The 20,207-nt window shown below is 42.2% G+C and overlaps 1 protein-coding gene across 1 annotated transcript in view; it reads left to right on the top strand.

The window, feature by feature from the left end:
* Positions 1–20,207, top strand: part of LOC130300591 (oocyte zinc finger protein XlCOF7.1-like) — a 110,775-nt gene that overhangs the window by 57,754 nt on the left and 32,814 nt on the right. Inside the window, 1 exon segment of the mRNA XM_056551561.1 lies at positions 9,971–10,128. Within this exon segment, the coding sequence (XP_056407536.1) occupies positions 9,971–10,128 (158 nt within the window).

Below are 20,207 nucleotides of genomic sequence, written 5' to 3'. Positions count from 1 at the left end.
AAGTACCTCAACTGAAAGCTGTACGAGATGTTTCGGGAACACGGACACAATCCGACCACCTGGCACCCTGTGGACCAAGCAAACATGATGAGGCAGGAAGCAATCTGACTGACAGTAACTGCCAACACTGATGAGCAACTGGCCGTCATGCTACATACATTGTATACAGTGACATCATGCAACAAGTTCAGTGCAGTAGTGGTGACAAGCTGCTCACAACCCTGCTCCCTTGAAACCCCCTCCCTCTGGCAACCAGGGCCGGCTGGGCCCTGCGCCTCCCGCCATGTGACCACCTTAGCATGTGAACAAGACAAGGGGGGGCAGTGGTGGGAAGGGGCTGTTGTCAACTGAGAGAATCCGGCGTGATCAGGAGGTCCTGCGTGCCCTGGAGGGTAGCTGCGGCTGCCGTGCGGGAGGCTCCAAACGAAAACTTCCCCCCCAACCCCAGCTGAGCGGCGAAGGGGAGCGGGACTGTGTGGTGGATCCCGAGAAACCATCCCTCTGGCCGGGGCAGTTGGAGGGAGGCTGTCAGCGGCAGCGCCCTCCGGCTGAGCCACGGCAGTGCCGCGGCGCCGGACGATGACGTCACTCCCCTCCGGACCGGAAACCCCGCCCAGCCAGCGCACGAGGCAGAAGCCGGCGGGGAAGCGGGGCACCAGACCCGGACGGAGCGGCGGGACCGCCAGAGCGCCGGCGGCGTGGCTGAACCGGGGAGGTCCCACACCCAGAACGTAGCACTGGGAGAGAATGCAGCAGTGCAGGGCCCGACAACCCGGTCCCCCCCCCCCGGCCTAGCACCGTTAACGGCCGACAGGAGAGTACGGGCCGCGCGACCCGCAGGAGCGGCGCTCCCCCGTCCGGGCAACGAGCAGGTAACAGGTGGGAAACCGGGACAGGGGGGCTGGGGCTGCGGCAGCAGGAGTGATACTCACCGACCTGGGCAGCAACACGAAAATAACTGCAAATCCAACTGCAACGACTAGCACCTCCGAGACGTACGCCCTAACACAGTATTCTGCAAGAGAGATACCGCCCACAAGTCATACGCCCCTACCTGTGGGAGAGGGGAGGTTATATACCCCACGCCACTCTCACAAATGCAGCCAATTAGGCTTTTTACCTATCACATGATCACCCCAGGTTTATGATGATTTGCTGGTTTATGTGTCAGTCAGCTCCCAGGCCAATAGGAGGCAGCATAGGGGTAGGGTCTTTTACAAAGTTTTAAAAGCAAAGCGCGTAGCTGCTGACATTCTGGAAAGAGACAAACAGACAGACAGTGTGAGCCGGGGCCAGAGCTAAGCGATTCTACAGAATCCTAAAAAGCCTTCCCACATCACAATACCCTCCACAGCTTCATTTTATTTGTGTATTAGGAGGGGACATGGCGGCAGGAAGCTAAGATAGGCTCCGCCCCCCACCTCCGACTCGTGTCCCATGCCAAATCATGCCACGGAGCCCAGTGTAAGCCAGACAATGGGATGTAATATTCCCTATTGAGCCTGAGTGGAAAAGAGGAACTCTGAGCCCCAGAGCATGAACCCGAGTACCTGAGACTGCCCTGATTGGTGACAAGAAGAGCGGAAGGCGGGTGAGCCACACCAGGCTGCCTGTGCTGGATCCCCGGGTCCACTGGTGATCGGAGACAGCGGGTGCATACCTGAGGATGGTCGGACGTCTGTGGAGGACTCGGTGGTGAGGAGAGCTCGCAGAGTGCGGTGGCGTCCAGTGACGGGTGGTCTGTGCGACGTAGTGCCGGAGGATGCCAAGAGATGCGGAGGTCACGTGGTGGAACTCCGGCGTCTGTGGTCAGCTTGGACGGAAGCTCGGGCGCAGGAGAAATCCCGAGACCTTATAGTGGTCTCCAAACTGTGCCTCTTCAGATGTTGCAAAACTACAACTCCCAGCATGCCCAGACAGTCAGTGCATGCTGAAAGTTGTAGTTTTGCAACATCTGGAGGACCACAGTTTAGAGACCACTACACAGTGATCTCCAAACTGTGACCCTCCAGATGTTGCAAAACTACAACTCGCAGCATGCCCAGACAGCCTTTGGCTGTCTGGGCATGCTGGGAGTTGTAGTTTTGCAGCTTTTAGATGGCCACAGTGAAGATCACTTACCGCAATCTTCACTGCAGCCTTTCCGGCCGCCGCTCCTCCTGCTGCCGCCGCTGCTTCTAAGTGCCGCCTCCACCGGTCCGGGTAAGTCCGGCCATGTTCCCCCCCCCCCCTCGCCGCCCGTGTTACCCCGCCCTGTACCGACTTCCGATCAGTGGCCATAGCGGGGGAAATTAACTATAACCCCCCCCCCGCCCCCCTCCTGCCATTGGTGGTCAGCCTGACCGACCAATGGCAGGGGATAGGAGGGGGTGGCAACACTGCCACCTCGCTCCTATCCTTTAGGATGATTCGGAGCTGTCTCTGACAGCTCCGATCATTCTTATTTTCCGGGGGATCTGGTCACCAGTGACCCAAATGGCCCGGATCGTGGTCTGAATTGACCAGCGATTTGCCGTGATCGCCGACATGGGTGAGTCTCAGGACCCCCCTGATATCAGCAGTCATCCCGGTCCTATCACCGCCCGGCGAGCGGCAGTGATTGGAAATGCCGAGGGCGTATGGATACGCCCTCCGTCCTTAAGTGACGGGACGTGAGGGCGTATGCATACGCCCTCCGTCCCCAAGGAGTTAAGAGGGGTCACAGTTATGATGCACAGTAAATTTAAATGGGAGTTATATGATAAACTTATTGACACAAAAGGAAGATTAGTAATATTATATGGGAAATTGGAGAAATTAGTATGCACTTTGGCATTTGTATATATACCACCGCCGTACACTTTACCAGACACCCCTCTACAGTATGGCCATGACACGTCCCCAGTTCGAGGCCATTCGGAGATGTTTGCATTATGCTGATAATGCGGCATGTCCCCCCCGAACTGATCCCGCGTATGAGGCCTGTATAAAATCAGGCCGGTCATCAATCACTTCGGGGCCAGATTTTGGGAGGCCTATGTCCTTGGAAGGGAGGTCGCTATTGATGAGTCTCTCATCAGCTTCAAGGAGAGACTCAGCTTCCGGCAATACATCCCGACCAAGCAGGCGCGGTATGGCGTGAAGATGTATAAACTTTGCAAGAGTACCTCCGGGTACACTTGCAAGTTTATAGTGTTATGTAGAGAGTACGTAAAAGAAAAAACTTTTTTTGGGAGCGGTGTACAGATCCTGCAGTTGGCAAAACACTTTTGAATGAATAAAATTCACACTTACACTTGGTGAGTGGTTACTCGAACCACTCACACACTTTAGAAAACCCGTAGATACAAACAGTGATCTCTCATATCAGTCCTTTCTCCGCATCAATCCTCCTCTGCAAGTGACTCGTCACTCCGAATAATATAATGAAGAAACAAAAAAACAAAAATAGGAGAGCGGACAGGATCGATATTCATATACAGCCAATTTCATGTATCAATGGAACAACCCTACTTACTTCGGCGAGAGGGTTTTTTTCGTCCTTAAACCCCCCTCAATCCGGCCAGCCTGTGAACGTGTTCGTCTTTCACCACGCCATCCAGGTACTTTATACACCGTTGTTCATTCGCTCCTTTTTTCGGATCCGCCCGAAAAATATCTTTATAGTCACTGCAATGCACTGAGCTTCATTCAAAAGAATAATTTATTTATTAATACATACAATCCGACGCGTTGCGGGGAGAAAATTTCCCTTCCTCAGGGATACCTATTCCTAACACATTACTGCTTTTATCTGGTTCTATGACCCCATATTCACCCGGAAACAATTGCCCATTGGCCGGGACATTAAAATAACTAAAATTCTATTTCATCTATACGCGCTCTATACATTCATTAAAACCATTCGGGACCAGTGTGTTTAGCTTAAAAATATAGAAGCTTTCTCTCCTACATAAAGTGGAGAATCTACGTAAACCTTCTGCTATTTGCTCCACGGGAATTACCCGTAGCAACCCTGGATCTGCATTATGATATACTGAAAAATGACGGGAATCACTATGCTTTAAATATTTATGCTTAATATTAAATCTATGTGAATTTATTCTTTTTCGAAGTGTTTGTGATGTGCGGCCCACATATTGGGTCCCGCAAGGACATTCGAGCACATAAATAACAAAATTGCTAACACAATTTAATTTAGATTTTATAGGAATTTCCTCCCCAGTAGACGCACTTTTTATTTTCTGTTTACCGTTTTCTATATGTGAACAGGTACCACATCTCCTTTCATTACATCTGAAGGATCCTTTCAGTGTTTCTTGTTCTTTTTTTGTTTTTTTATTTTTATTTATATTTAGTTTGGGATACGAAGGTGCAATTTCTTGTGCTACTGTTCTTGCTCGCCGATAAATAAAATTTGGTCTAAAATCATTAGTTCCTACAGCTTCTTTTAAAAAGGGGTCTTGTTGTAATATATCCCAATTTTTAAAAAAAAATATTCTCAATTTTTTTGGCATCTTTGGAGAAACAAATGCTGTGCAATAATTTTTTTTTTTTTATCTTTTTTCTTATAATTTAAACTTTGTTTTTTTAATTGATCTGTTCTCACGATAAGATCTGCTTTCTTTCTAGCACCTTCAACAATTGATGATGGATAGCCTTTTTCTAAAAATCTATTCGCTATTATTTTAGCTTGATTTTCATTACATTTATTTTCAGAACAATTTCTTTTTATTCTGTTTTAGTTGTCCGAAGGGAATATTAACCTTCCAATTGTTTTGATGACAGCTTTTAAAGTGCAGATCTAAATTAAATTGTGTTAGCAATTTTGTTATTTATGTGCTCGAATGCCCGTGCGGGACCCAATATGTGGGCCGCACATCACAAACACTTCGAAAAAGAATAAATTCACATAGATTTAATATTAAGCATAAATATTTAAAGCATAGTGTTTCCCGTCATTTTTCAGTATATCATAATGCAGATCCAGGGTTGCTACGGGTAATTCCCGTGGAGCAAATAGCAGAAGGTTTATGTAGATTCTCCACTTTATGTAGGAGAGAAAGCTTCTATATTTTTAAGCTAAACACACTGGTCCCGAATGGTTTTAATGAATGTATAGAGCGAGTATAGATGAAATAGAATTTTAGTTATTTTAATGTCCCGGCCAATGGGCAATTGTTTCCAGGTGAATATGGGGTCATAGAACAAGATAAAAGCAGTAATGTGTTAGGAATAGGTATCCCTGAGGAAGAAATTTTCTCCGGAGTGACGAGTCACTTGCCGAGGAGGATTGATGCGGAGAAAGGACTGATATGAGAGATCACTGTTTGTATCTACGGGTTTTCTGAAGTGTGTGAGTGGTTCGAGTAACCACTCACCAAGTATAAGTGTGAATTTTATTCATTCAAAAGTGTTTTGCCAACTGAAGGATCTGTACACCGCTCCCAAATTTTTTTTTTTCCTTTTACGTACTCTCTACATAGGTAATTTCCCACCCGGATAGGAACCATATTATATGGTGAAGGTGTGGACTTTGTGGTGTGTAGCGGTGGAAGATTCTTCACAGGTGTGACTTCTTTTGGACTGGTTCAAGTCTCGTTGATAGAGGTCAGAGGAAAAAAAGATGGAATCGTTTAGAGTATGTTTTGGTGCAGGGGCTCGTTTTCAACAGTTTCTGAACTATATGGGAGGCTTGGAACATTCAATGTGTAATGTGAAAAAATTAAGCTTGAACTGTATAGAGGGTATTATTAAAAAATACTCCGGAAGGTGTAATGCATAATGGAGAAAAAGAAGCACAATTAATTAGAACAATGGAAGACTATATGCGACATGATATTGATGTGAAATATTTGGAATATTGTAAAAGGTGTGGTATAGTCCCCAAGGGTTTACAAATCAAACAGAAACCAAGTTTTGCTAATGATTAATTATTTGTGAACAATTGGCAAATCAAGCTAGTATTTTTTTTCAACACAGTTGATGGATATGTTGATAGAAAAAAGACAAAGTCTTTGTAAAAAATTGATGAAAAACATTAGAATTAATTGTATAGGAATAAAAATTAGTCAGGAAGGGAAAGATAGAATCTATCGCACAGAAAAAACTCTCTGTAAGAAAAAGTTAGGTAAAATCCAGAGAGATTTCACAGGATGGGATAGGTCCACAACTGTGAAAAAGAATGGAAAATAAATAATTAGAGACAATACCTCAAGAGATATTGAGATAAATATTCCAACTATCAAAAAGTTAGAGAAAAAAGAAATAAAAAATAAAAAAACACAAGATAATCTGAAAAGTAATAAAGGAACAGCAAAAATCCGATTGTCATCGTATAAAAATTTTGAGAATTATAATAATAAATATAGATCTAATAAACCAAAATATACAACTCAAAATGAAAGTAACGGATTTAATTACACAAGACATTTTTACAATTCAAATTATCTAAAAAACAATAAAATAGAAAATCGCAATAGTCAAGAAAAAGAAAAACGGAGGCCTGAAAACAGTCTCGAGGAAACCCTGGGAGGGGAAGGATTTTTGTCCCCATCCCCAGTTTTTTTAGGGCTTCCTCGGGTTCTGTTAGAACCCCGAATAAAACAAATAATGGAAGAAGAAATAAAAATAATAAAAACTCCAAGGATTATTATGGAAGGAGTCCAAATAGCGCAAGCCCTGAACTCCAAATCAATAATGAAAGCAAACCAAGAATTCACTCAGAGATCACCCAATCTGAGAGTGACCGATTTTTTCACTCCAGTGGGGAGAATGAAAACCAAGAAGAGATTACAGTTAGACGAGGAAGAAGAAGAAGAAAACGAGGAGGGAAACGAGTCCAAAAGATTAAGAGGAGAAAACAACGAGAGGAACTATTAGTCCCAGATAATGATATTTTACAAAAAGGTGGAGTTTTTAATTTATCGACGCATATAGTTACATGGGAAGAATTAGATATGTTAAATAAAGGATTAAGTTATTGTCCCTGAGAAAAAATGAACTTATTTGAAGTTTATTTGGATTTAAATGAATTTATAAGAAAGTTGACTTTAAAAAGTTTTTTTCAAATAAAAAATAGAGGAAATAAGGACCAAGTACCAATTTTTTCAGTGGATCGGAAGAAAAAATTCCCGGAACAGTATAAAGAAGACTATGAGATTGTGACAGAATCTCTTCTTAATGAACCTTTAGAGTCTGGTTTAAAAAAATAGCTCAAACTTTTTTCCCACCCAGAGTAGAGGGAATTTTATTGAAACTTTCTATGAGATGGTACTTAATGATCTAAGGAGATTGGAGGTAGAAAATGAGGGTTCTCGTGCAACTATTAGATGGGAGGAAGAACACAAAATGTTAGAAAAAGAGAGAAAAATAATAAGATCGCTTAAAGAAAATCGAGAAAGCGGATAAAGGGGGGGGGGATTGTAATAATGAATAAAAATTATTATTTAGATGAATCTCTGAGAATTATAGAGGATGAAATGTATTATAAAAAATTACCCACAGACCCGTTACCAAAATTTAAAAAAGAATTAGAAATTTTGCAAAAGTTGCAAAAAAATCCCCTTTGTCCTCCTGGTAGACTAATAGTTGCGGGAGTAAATTCTCTTACAAGTAGATTGGGAGAATATGTGGATCGTATCCTACAAAATTATGTCACATCTCTCCCATCATACCTGAGAGATTCAGGACAATTATTGGGATATCTACAGGAATATAATTGGAATGAAAATTTGTGGCTAATTACAATGGATGTAGTATCCCTTTATTCGAATATACCACAGGAACAAGGAGTGAGAAATGCTAGATACGAATATTTTAATGCCAGACTGTCAGAAGGATTTTATTGTAAAAAGTTTGAGTTTCATTTTAAGCCATAATTATTTTATATTTGAGGATCAGTTTTTTATACAACATCACGGGACCGCGATGGGCGCGAAATGCGCACCTGTTTTCGCAAATCTCTATATGGGAAAAGTAGAAGAAATGTGCATAGAGAATAGTCATTATTTTAAACATAGAACATTTTACAAAAGATACATAGACGATTTGATTTTAATTTGGGAAGGGAGCCAAAATATTTTTTATGAGTTTTTTAATGAACTTAATAATAATCAATGGGGTCTTAAATTTACTGAACATATAGATAAAGAAAAAATTACTTTTTTTGATTTGGAGATATATATAAAAGAGAATAAAATTAATACACAAACGCACTTTAAATCAATTGACTCAAATGGCTATCTGCACTTTAAAAGTTGTCATAAAAAAATTGGAAGGTTAATATTCCCTTCGGACAACTAAACAGAATAAAAAGAAATTGTTATGAAAATAAATGTTATGAAAATCAAGCTAAAATAATAGCGAATAGATTTTTAGAAAAAGGCTATCCATCATCAATTGTTGAAGGTGCTAGAAAGAAAGCAGATCTTATCGTGAGAACAGATCAAATAAAAAAACAAAGTTTAAATTATAAGAAAAAAGATAAAAATGATAAAAAAAAAAAATTATTGCACAGCATTTGTTTCTCGTTTCTCCAAAGATGCCAAAAAAATTGAAAATATTTTCTAAAAAAATTGGGATATATTACAACAAGACCCCTTTTTAAAAGAAGCTTTAGGAACTAATGATTTTAGACCAAATTTTATTTATCGGCGAGCAAGAACAGTAGCACAAGAAATTGCACCTTCGTATCCCAAAATAAATATAAATAAAAAAAGAAACACTGAAAGGATCCTTCAGATGTAATGAAAGGAGATGTGGTACCTGTTCACATATAGAAAACGGTAAACAGAAAATAAAAAGTGCGTCTACTGGGGAGGAAATTCCTATAAAATCAAAATTGTGTTAGCAATTTTGTGATTTATGTGCTCGAATGTCCGTGCGGGACCCAATATGTGGGCCGCACATCACAAACACTTCGAAAAAGAATAAATTCACATAGATTTAATATTAAAGAAGATATCCCATGCAGCAAAGAAAAAAAAAATACATAGCCATTCCATAGTATATTCACCTACCACCTCTCTGACATGTTTGTGATTTTTTTTCCGCCCCCATTCACCAGCTATTCAGCTCATAAATTGCAGTTACTTCCTGGTTATGGTGGCTATGCCTGTGATCTCAAAGACTACATTTCCCTGCATGCACTGCTCATATTTCCTGCCCTCAGCTGCCTGAGCAGAGAACTTGTTACCTCCCCTAACTTATGTTAGTCACTCCCACAGCTCTGCTAGTCACTCCCACATAACACTGAGCTCCAATCATAGCCCTATACAGCAGGGTGGCCACGAGGAAACAAAATGTAATCTCAGTGCTCAGAGTGAGGGACCCTGGAGTTGAAGCTGCAGTTTTACACTGTAAAATCACTCCCTCCCCCTCCTCCTCTCAATGAAATAGCTTTACAGTGGCACAATCACCTCCCCCCTCCTCTGCCCTGCACTCCTCTCTCCCCAGTGCTCAGTGTGACAATTCTACTCTCCCTCCCCTCCATTCTCAGTTTGACAGGTCTACGCTGGCAGCTCCCTCCCCTCCCCCCTCTCCTCCGTTATCAGTGTAAAAACATTAGCAAGGAGAGGGGAGAGAACTATGATCTGAATCAGCCGACATATAGGCAGTGCTGCTCAGCCAATCACTGCACAACAGAGGGAGGACAGTGTGAATATTCATCAGATGGGAGGGGCTAAGCCCGAGCTCAGGGAGCTCTCTGCAGCACAGAGGTTTTCTGGGTAATTGTCACGTCACGGCCCCTGGATGCTGCTGATAACAGTCTGAATAGGGGGTCGGAAGTCATGAAAACCTGGAACAGCTGAATTTCCTGTCAGATAGAAGAATGCAGATAAAGCTGGTTTCTAAGCAGCATTGGTAATGGAAATGATTTACAAACCTGTATAACTTTACCTTCTGCACTAAAAGCTGAACAATTGTTTACTGTGAGACTTGTCCTTTAAGCATAAATATTTAAAGCATAGTGTTTCCCGTCATTTTTCAGTATATCATAATGCAGATCCAGGGTTGCTACGGGTAATTCCCATGGAGCAAATAGCAGAAGGTTTACGTAGATTCTCCACTTTATGTAGGAGAGAAAGCTTCTATATTTTTAAGCTAACCACACTGATCCCGAATGGTTTTAATGAATGTATAGAGCGAGTATAGATGAAATTGAATTTTAGTTATTTTAATGTCCCGGCCAATGGGCAATTGTTTCCGGGTGAATATGGGGTCATAGAACCAGATAGAAGCAGTACTGTGTTAGGAATAGGTATCCCTGAGGAAGGGGAATTTTCTCCCCGCAATGCGTCGGATTGTATGTAATAATAAATAAATTATTCTTTTGAATGAAGCTCAGTGCATTGCAGTGACTATAAAGATATTTTTTGGGTGGATCCGAAAAAAAGAGCGAATGAACAACGGTGTGTAAAGTACCTGGATGGCGTGGTGAAAGACGAACACGTTCACAGGCTGGCCGGATTGAGGGGGGTTTAAGGACAAAAAAAACCCTCTCGCCGAAGTAAGTAGGGTTGTTCCATTGATACATGAAATTGGCTGTATATGAATATCGATCCTGTCCGCTCTCCTATTTTAGTTTTTTCATTAAGTTTATAGTGTATGAGGGACGAGATTCCCGTTTTGAACCCCCAGAATGTCCCCCCACTCTGGGTGTTAGCAGGAAAATCGTTTGGGGCCTTTTGCACCCATTGCTAGATAAAGGTTACCACCTTTACGTGGATAACTTTTATACTAGTATCCCTCTCTTTTCATCCCTCACCGCCAGATCCACGGTCACTTGTGGGACAGTGCGGAAGAATCAAAGAGGCCTTCCGCCCCATCCCCTACATGCTCCTATCCCCCGGGGTGAGTCCCGTGCCTTTTCCCATGAAAGCCTGTTGTTGGTCCGGTATAAGGACAAGAGGGATGTCCTTATGCTCACCACTATTCATGGGAACGGCAGCACCCCTGTCCCTGTGCGAGGTACCGCGGGACCGGTCCTCAAGCCCGATTGTATTCTGAACTACAATCGGTATATGGGGGGAGTTGATCTTTCTGATGAAGTCCTCAAGCCATATAATGCCATGCGGAAAACACGTGTATGGTATAAAAAGGTTGCGGTCTATATGGTACAGGTTGCCATGTACAACTCTTTTGTACTGTCTCAGTACACTGGCAACACAGGGACATTCCTGGAGTTTCAAGAGGTAGTTCTAAGGGCCCTCATCTTTGGTGACCGCCAAAGAGTGGGTCAGAGCACCTCTGGAACTTTAGGTCCCCGGCCAACACTTTCCAGGTGTGATCACCAACACTGGAAGGTCAGGACTAGAGATGAGTGAACTTACAGTAAATTCGATTCGTCACGAACTTCTCGGCTCGGCAGTTGATGACTTTTCCTGCCTAAATTAGTTCAGCTTTCAGGTGCTCCCGTGGGCTGGAAAAGGTGGATACAGTCCTAGGAGACTCTTTCCTAGGATTAGATCCACCTTTTCCAGCCCACCGGAGCACCTGAAAGCTGAACTAATTCATGCAGAAAAAGTCATCAACTGCCGAGCCGAGAAGTTCGTGACGAATCGAATTTACTGTAAGTTCGCTCATGTCTAGTCGGGACGAACCCAGAAAAGATGCAGAGTGTGTCACAAGAAGGGGAGACGGAGGGACACCACCATTCAGTGTGACACTTTCCCTGATCATCCGTGCCTCTGCAAAGGCTGCTTCAGGGAGTATCACACTTCCATGGAGTACTAAATTTTCCATCCTTTGCCCTAAATTTCATTCTCAAGAATTCGGCTCCAATGTACCAGTCCAGGGTACATTGTCTTCCAAATTTTAACCCCTTAAGGACCGGGGTTTTTTCCGTTTTTGCTCCTTGCCTTTAAAAAATCATAATTCTTTCAATTTTGCACCTAAAAATCCATATGATGGCTTATTTTTTGCGCCACCAATTCTACTTTGTAATGACGTCAGTCATTGTGCCCAAAAATCTACGGCGAAACGGAAAAAAAAATCATTGTGAGACAAAATTGAAGAAAAAAAACGCCATTTTGGAACTTTTGGGGGCTTCCGTTTCTACGTAGTAAATTTTTCGGTAAAAATGACACCTTATTATTCTGTAGGTCCATACGGTTAAAATGATACCCTACTTATATAGGTTTGATTTTGTCGGACCCTATAACTTTTTTATTTTTGCGTGTATGGGGCGGTATGAGGGCTCATTTTTTGCGCCGTGATCTGAAGTTTTAACGATACCATTTTTGGTACCATTAATAGGACTTATTGATCGCTTTTTATTCATTTTTCATTATATAAAAAGTGACCAAAAATGCACTATTTTGAACTTTGGAATTTTTTTGCGCGCACGCCATTGACCGTGTGGTTTAATTAACAATATATTTTTATAATTCGGACATTTCCGCACGCGGCGATACCATATATGTTTATTTTTATTTACACTGTTTTTTTTTTTTAATGGGAAAAGCGGGGTGATTCAAACTTTTAATAGGGGAGGGGTTAAATGATATTCATTCACTTTTTTTTTGCAGTGTTATAGTTCCCATAGGGACCTATAACACTGCACACACTGATCTTTCACATTGATCATTTTTATCCCATAGGGACCTATAACACTGCACACACTGATCTCTTATACTGATCATTGTTATCCCATAGGGAGCTATAACACTGCACACACTGATCTCTTACACTGATCATTGTTATCCCATAGGGACCTATAACACTGCACACACTGATCTTTATCATTGATCACTGGTTTCTCATAAGAAACCAGTGATCGATAATTCTGCCTCATGACTGCTCATGCCTGGATCTCAGGCACTGAGCAGTCATTCGGCGATCGGACAGCGAGGAGGCAGGTAGGGGCCCTCCCACTTTCCTGTAAGCTGTTCGGGATGCCGCGATTTCGCCGCGGCTATCCCGAACAGCACACTGAGCTAACCGGCATGCTTTTGGTTTCACTTTAGACTCGGCGTTCAACTTTGAACGCCGCGTCTAAAGGGTTAATAGCGCGCGGCACAGCGATCAATGCCGCGCGCTATTAGCCACGGGTCCCGGCCGTTGTTAGAGGCCGGGCCCGACCCGCTATGATGCGGGGCCACGCCGTGGCCCCGCGTTATAGATCGGGAGTGGACACATGACGTTCCAGTATGTCATGTGTCCTTAAGGGGTTAAACCAAAACACCCCCCCCCCCCCCCAAAAAAAAAAAAAAAAAAAAATCAAACCCAAAACCTCTTTCCCAAGGCCCCTCATAAAATCTTTGTCCCCCAAAAAATGGGTCATGAGACACAGAGTCAACAGCATTGGAGGTTTGCAGTTGCTTTAAATGCGCAACGCTCTCTCTCCCCACCTGAGCGGGTTGCGCATTTGAGGAATAGGGACGGCCCCACACATCCCCTTCCCAGAATGATGATTCAGAGTATAGGGTTTGGGGCGGGCATCCTTTTTACTTTTGGCTGTACTCTGGGTCATCATTCTGGGAAAATAATTGGCATATCAGTACTAAAATTGCAATTTTCTTCCCCCCCCATAGTACACTTCATCCATTCCTGGAAAATAAATGAAGGGAACACCCATCTGTTCCAAATCTCCACTTCACCCTATACACTTTCCCTAGGGGGTGCACTGTTTGTAGTATTCTCACATGTGGGTGTTCCTTTCTTGTATTTTCCTCTGAATGTATGTAACTGTTAGGTCCGTAACAAACATCGGCCTCAAATGCGAAGAGTTCTCGCTGAGCTCTCTCATATTTCCAGGCGACAATTCGGAGTCACATGTTAGTTGTTCCCAGATGAAGCAGAGGATAGGTTGAAAATTGCAATTTTCAAAAGCTTCATCCATTCCTGGAAAATAAATTTAGGAAACACCTGTGCGTTAAAAATGTCCTCTTTACCCCTATACCCATTCCTCAGGGTGGGTACTTTCTGTAATGGTGTCACATGTGGGTGTCTCATTTTTGTATTTTCCTCGGAATGTATGTAACCGTCAGCTACTGATATGCCATAGGCCTCAAATACAAAGTGACCTCTATGACTTCTGAGCCTTGTTGTGCGCCCGCCCAGCACGTTACCCCATATGTGGATGTATTTTTATAGTCAGGGGGAAAAGCCCTCCAAAATTTGTTACCATTCCCTGGCCAACGCGCGTTCTCCTGCGATGATCCTGCGTCTCTATGGTTGTGCGCACGGGACGTCACTGACCTACAACCATAGAGGCGGAGGAGCAGGAGGACCGGAGGATCATCGCAGGAGGACGCGCGTTGGCCAGGGAATGGTAAGTGACCGGCGGACACAGGGATGTCCGGGATAGGAATACTTCTTTTTATGTGTCCGGCCCGGCTCCCGTGTGTGGCTGCAGGCGGGGGCCGGCCATAGCAGGTAAAAACTAATACTGTATACTAAAAACCAGGGGGCCTCCAGCTGTTGGGAAACTACAACTCCCAGCATGCCCGGACAGCCTTTGCCGGTCCGGGCATGCTGGGAGTTGTAGTTTCACAACAGCTGGAGGCACCCTGGTTTTTAGTATCAGTAATTAGTTTTTACATGCTCTGGCCGGCCCCCGCCTGCAGCCACACACGGGAGCCGGCCCGGGCAGATAATTATAGGTATTCCTATGCCGGACCCCAGTACCCGGCGTATAAGACGACCCCCGACTTTTCAGAAGAAAATTCGCTGTTAAAAAGTCGTCTTATACGCCGGGATATACGGTATATGCTATAATACATGTATATACTATAATACTATAATACATGTATATACTATAATACTATAATACATGTATACACTATAATACATGTATATACTATAATACTATAATACATGTATATACTATAATACTATAACACATGTATATACTATAATACTATAATACATGTATATACTATAATACTATAATACATGTATATACTATAATACATGTATATACTATAATACTATAATACATGTATATACTATAATACTATAATACATGTATATACTATAATACTATAATACATGTATATACTATAATACTATAGTACATGTATATACTATAATACTATAATACATGTATATACTATAATACATGTATATACTATAATACTATAATACATGTATATACTATAATACTATAATACATGTATATACTATAATACTATAATACATGTATATACTATAATACTATAATACATGTATATACTATAATACTATAATACATGTATATACTATAATACTATAATACATGTATATACTATAATACTATAATACATGTATATACTATAATACTATAATACATGTATATACTATAATACTATAATACATGTATATACTATAATACATGTATATACTATAATACATGTATATACTATAATACTATAATACATGTATATCCTATAATACTATAATACATGTATATACTATAATACTATAATACATGTATATACTATAATACATGTATATACTATAATACTATAATACATGTATATACTATAATACTATAATACATGTATATACTATAATACTATAATACATGTATATACTATAATACAGACATTTAGTGTATTTTGTCCTGTTATTGTCGGTGTCCATACATCTTCTTATCCACATAGACACCTACAGTCACCGTCCTCTGATATATCATTTATCTCTACACTGAGCCCCTGATCATGTGTCTCCTCCTCCTCCATGTGACTGATCACCTGACTGTGACATCATCGCAGGTCCTGTTAGTACAATTCCTGTACAGCTCTGACAAAGGAGGTATGTAGTTATATATATATATATATATATATATATATATATATATATATATGTGTGGGTATATAATATATAATGTGTATATATATATATGTACATATGTATATAAATATATATGTGCGTGTGTATATTTATATATATATGTGTGTATAAAGTATATAATGTGTGTTTGCATATAATACATATATATATATGTGTGTGTTTTTATATAATATAATGTGTATGTGTATAGTATATAGATGTATGTGTGTAAAGTAAATAATGTGTACATATACAAATCTTAGGGCTGCACAATATATCACAATCACATTGCAATTTTTTTGTTCTGTATTATGTCGATTATTCCTTTGCAAAAAATGTTCGGCCAAAATTGTAAAAGTCCCCATAGTGCAGTGGGTTACAAACAGTGTGTCTCCTGCTGTTGTAAAACTACAACTCCCAGCATGTCCGGACAGCCAAAGGTATGCTGGGAGTTGTAGTCTTGCAACAGCTGGAGACACACTGTTTGCAAAACACTGTCCAATGGGGACTAAAAAAAATAGGGAAAATGTAAATAAAAAATAAAAAAATTAACAAAAGTGAATAAGCTAAAAACAACCAAAATAGCTATAGTTGATATAGGTTTTATGCAATTTTCTAAAAAAGATTGTAAAATTTTAGCTATTTTGGTTGTTTTCTGTTAGGAATTTAGCTAAATTGGATGTGGTAGTCCAGCTTTTTCAGTGATTGGTTTAAAAGTGTATAAGCTCCTCATTTTTTCCCCATTTTTCAAATAAAATATAAACAAAAACGTGTAGTATTGCCGCGTGCAGGGCCAGATTAACATAGGGGCTGATGGGGCTGCAGCTCTCTCTCTCTCTCTCTCCCCCCCCCCCCCCAAATCCAAAAAAAAATAAAAAAAATAAAAGGGACGTGGCTTCAGAGAGGGCGTGGCTGCACGGAAGGGGTTTTGTTTGCTTTGCACCCGTTGGGAATTTTCAGCATGGCTGGACACTTGTTGAAGTGCATTATGGTGGGAGTTGTTGTTTGGAGTCAACTGCAGAGCCATAAGCAATATCGGAGCATGCTGGGAGTTGCAGTTATTAACTACAACTCCCAGAATGCCCTGATACAGCCTATGACTTTGCAGCTGTCTCAGACCAAAACTACAACTCCCAGCATGTTGCATTATTTGGTAGTATAGTATGTTATAGTGCAACATGCTGGGAGTTGTAGTTTTGGTTTGAGACAGCTGCAGAGCCATAGGCTGTATCAGGGCATTCTGGGAGTTGGAGTTAATAGCAAGTTTGAAGAAGGGCGGGGTCTCCGCATGTTACCCGCAGCAGATTTTCGCCAGTGGCATCTTAACTGTTGAAAATCTGCCACAGACCTAATTAAAGTCAATAGAGGGTCTGTGGCGGATTTATAATAGCGGAGATTCCGCTGGCGAAAATCTGCTGTGGGTACCATGCGGGGACCCCGCCCTTCTTCAAGCTCGTAGTGGGAGATCCGCTGTGAATTTGGAAGAAATACGCTCATGTGAATGAGCCCTTAGGGTACGTTCACACGGGCGAATTTATTTGCGGGTTACCCGCTGCATATTTGAAAGGGGGCGTGCTCTTCTCGGCTGTCCGCAGCAGATTTTCCGCAGCGGAATTTACGCCGCAGACCCTGCTGACTTCAATGGGGCTTGCGGCGGATTTTCCACAGCGTAAATTCCGCCGCGGAAAATTTGCTGCGGACAGCCAGGAAGAGCCCGCCCCCTTTCAAATACGCAGTGGGAAACCCGCAAAAAAATCCGCCCGTGTGAACGTACCCTAAGGGTACGTTCACACGAGCGGATTTTCGCGGCGTATTTTGCTGCGGATCCGCTGGTGAAGGCCCGCTCTATGCTGTCTTTACATGTTCCTGCTCGTAGCGGCAATACGCCGCTACAAGCAGACATACTGTGATGTGCGAGTCGCAGTATACTTGCACATCGCGAGAGCTCTCTGCCTAACTCAGAACAGGGAGAGCGGCTGCGATGTGCGAGTACGCCGCGCACATCGCCTGCAGTGTGTCTGCTGATCGCGGCGTATTGCCGCTACGAGCAGGCACATGTAAAGACAGCATAGAGCGGGCCTTCACCAGCGGATCCGCAGCGTAAAATACACTGTAAATCCGCCCGTGTGAATGCACCCTTGGGGTATTTTAGCTGCAGATTTGCTGTTGCAGAATTTTCTGCTAATTGACTTCCATGGGTAGCAAAATCTGCTGAAGAAAATCTTCAGCAAAATCCACTCGTTTGAGTGAGCCCTTAGGGTATGTTCACATGTGTGTATTTTCTGCTGCAGATTTGCTGTAGCAGATTTTCCTACCCCTTGAAGTCATGGGGCAGTAAATCTGCAGCAGATCTGCATCAAAAATACGCACTTGTGAACGCACTCTTAGGGTACGTTCACACGCGCGGATTTTTTAGCGGGTTTTCCACTGCGTATTTGAAAGTGGGCGGGCTCTTCTCTGCTGTCCGCTGCAGATTTTCCGCGGCGGAATTTTCGCTACGTAAAATCCGCCACAGCCCTACTGACTTCAATGGGGCTTGCGGCGGAATTTTCGCAGTGTACATTCCGCCACAGAAAATCTGCTGCGGACAGCCGAGAAGAGCCCGCCCACTTTCAAATACGCAGCGGAAAACCCGCTAAAAATTCCGTGCGTGTAAACGTACCCTTAGGGTACGTTCACATGAGCGAATCCCCAGCGCGTATTTTGCTGCGCATCCGCCGCTGAAGGACCTCTGTATGCTGCCTTTACATGTGCCTGCTCGGAGCAGCAATATGCCGCTACGAGCAGACACACTGCGATGTGCGAGTCGCTGCGCACATGCGCAGTATACTCGCACGTCGCAGCAGCTCTCGGCCTAGCCCATAGAGCAGGGGGAGTGGCCGCGACGTGTGCGAGTACACCGCGCATGTGCGGCGACTAGCACATCGCTTCAGTGTGTCTGCACATAGCGGTGTATTGCAGCATACAGAGGTCCTTCAGTGGCGGATCCGCAGCGCAAAATACACTGGGGATCCGCTCATGTAAACTTATCCTTAGGGTCTAGGGGTTTTAGGTACAGTATTCTGTGCAGATTTGATGTGCAGGATTTGATGTACAGGATTTAAAGTTGTATTCAGTCTTTTAGCTTACATTGAAATCTGCAGCAGAAAATCATGCGCATCAAATCCAGCACATCAAAGCTGCACAGGATACTGTATGTGTGAATATACCCTTAGGGTGTATTCACACATACAGTATCCTGCGCATATTTGATGCTCAGGATTTAATGCTGCAGATATGATGCTGTATTCAGTCATTTAGTTTACATTGAAATCTGCAGCATTAAATCTGTAGCTTCAAATCTGCGCATCAAATGCGCAGCAAAATACAGCATGTGTGACCCTACTCTTATAAGGGAAAACATATGCTGTGTACAGCTGGTAATTACCACTATATGGTCCTGTATAAAATCACTTTTATGATATACAGATCCTGTGTACAGCTTGTAATTACCACTATATGGTCCTGTATAAAATCACTTGTATGGTATACAGATTCTGTGTACAGACGGTATATCCCTCAATATGGTCCTGTATATAATCACTTATATGGCTTACAGATCCTGGTATCTACCTCTATATGGTCACTGTATAAAGGAATAATAGTCTGTGTACAGTGGTTTTATTCAGTAACAGTAGGGTCACTGTGGGATGTATAGTGTGTTCCTAATGCATCGGTATTATTTGGCCCTTGTATTATGTGTATACTGGTATTATTGGTATTGTTAGTCTGTGTATAGTGGTTTTTACTCAGTATGGTGTTATTATCCAGTCTTTCAGTCTATTGGTAATATTGATCCTGATACTCTGGATGTGATCATTAACAGTACGATAGTAATATGTATGGTGATAATATTACTCCTTGTATGCTGGTCTTAGTATACAGGATTTGCTCAGTAACAGTATGATGGTAATATGTATGGTAATAATATTCCTCCTAGTATACTGGTGTTATTGGTGATATTGGTCTCAGAATAAAGGATTTGGTCAGTAACAGTATGATGGTATTATGTATAGTGATAATATTCCTCCTTATATACTGGTATCATTGGTCTCACTATACACGATTTGTCAGTAACAGTACGATAGTAATATGTATGGTGATAATATTCCTCCTTGTATGCTGGTCTTAGTATACAGGATTTGCTCAGTAACAATATGATGGTAATATGTATGGTAATAATATTCCTTCTAGTATACTGGTTTTATTGGTAATATTGGTCTCAGAATACAGGATTTGGTCAGTAACAGTATGATGGTAATATGTATGGTGATAATATTCCTCCTTATATACTGGTATTATTGGTCTCAGAATACAGGATTTGGTCAGTAACAGTATGATGGTAATATGTATGGTGATAATATTCCTCCTTGTACACTGGTGTAATTAGTGACGTTGAAAAAACTTGTCACCTACCCAAAGGACCCCCAAGG

The sequence above is a fragment of the Hyla sarda genome, chromosome 1, assembly GCF_029499605.1.
Source record: "Hyla sarda isolate aHylSar1 chromosome 1, aHylSar1.hap1, whole genome shotgun sequence".
NCBI classification, from domain to species: Eukaryota; Metazoa; Chordata; class Amphibia; order Anura; family Hylidae; genus Hyla; species Hyla sarda.
This window is presented reverse-complemented; position numbering and strand designations above follow the sequence as displayed.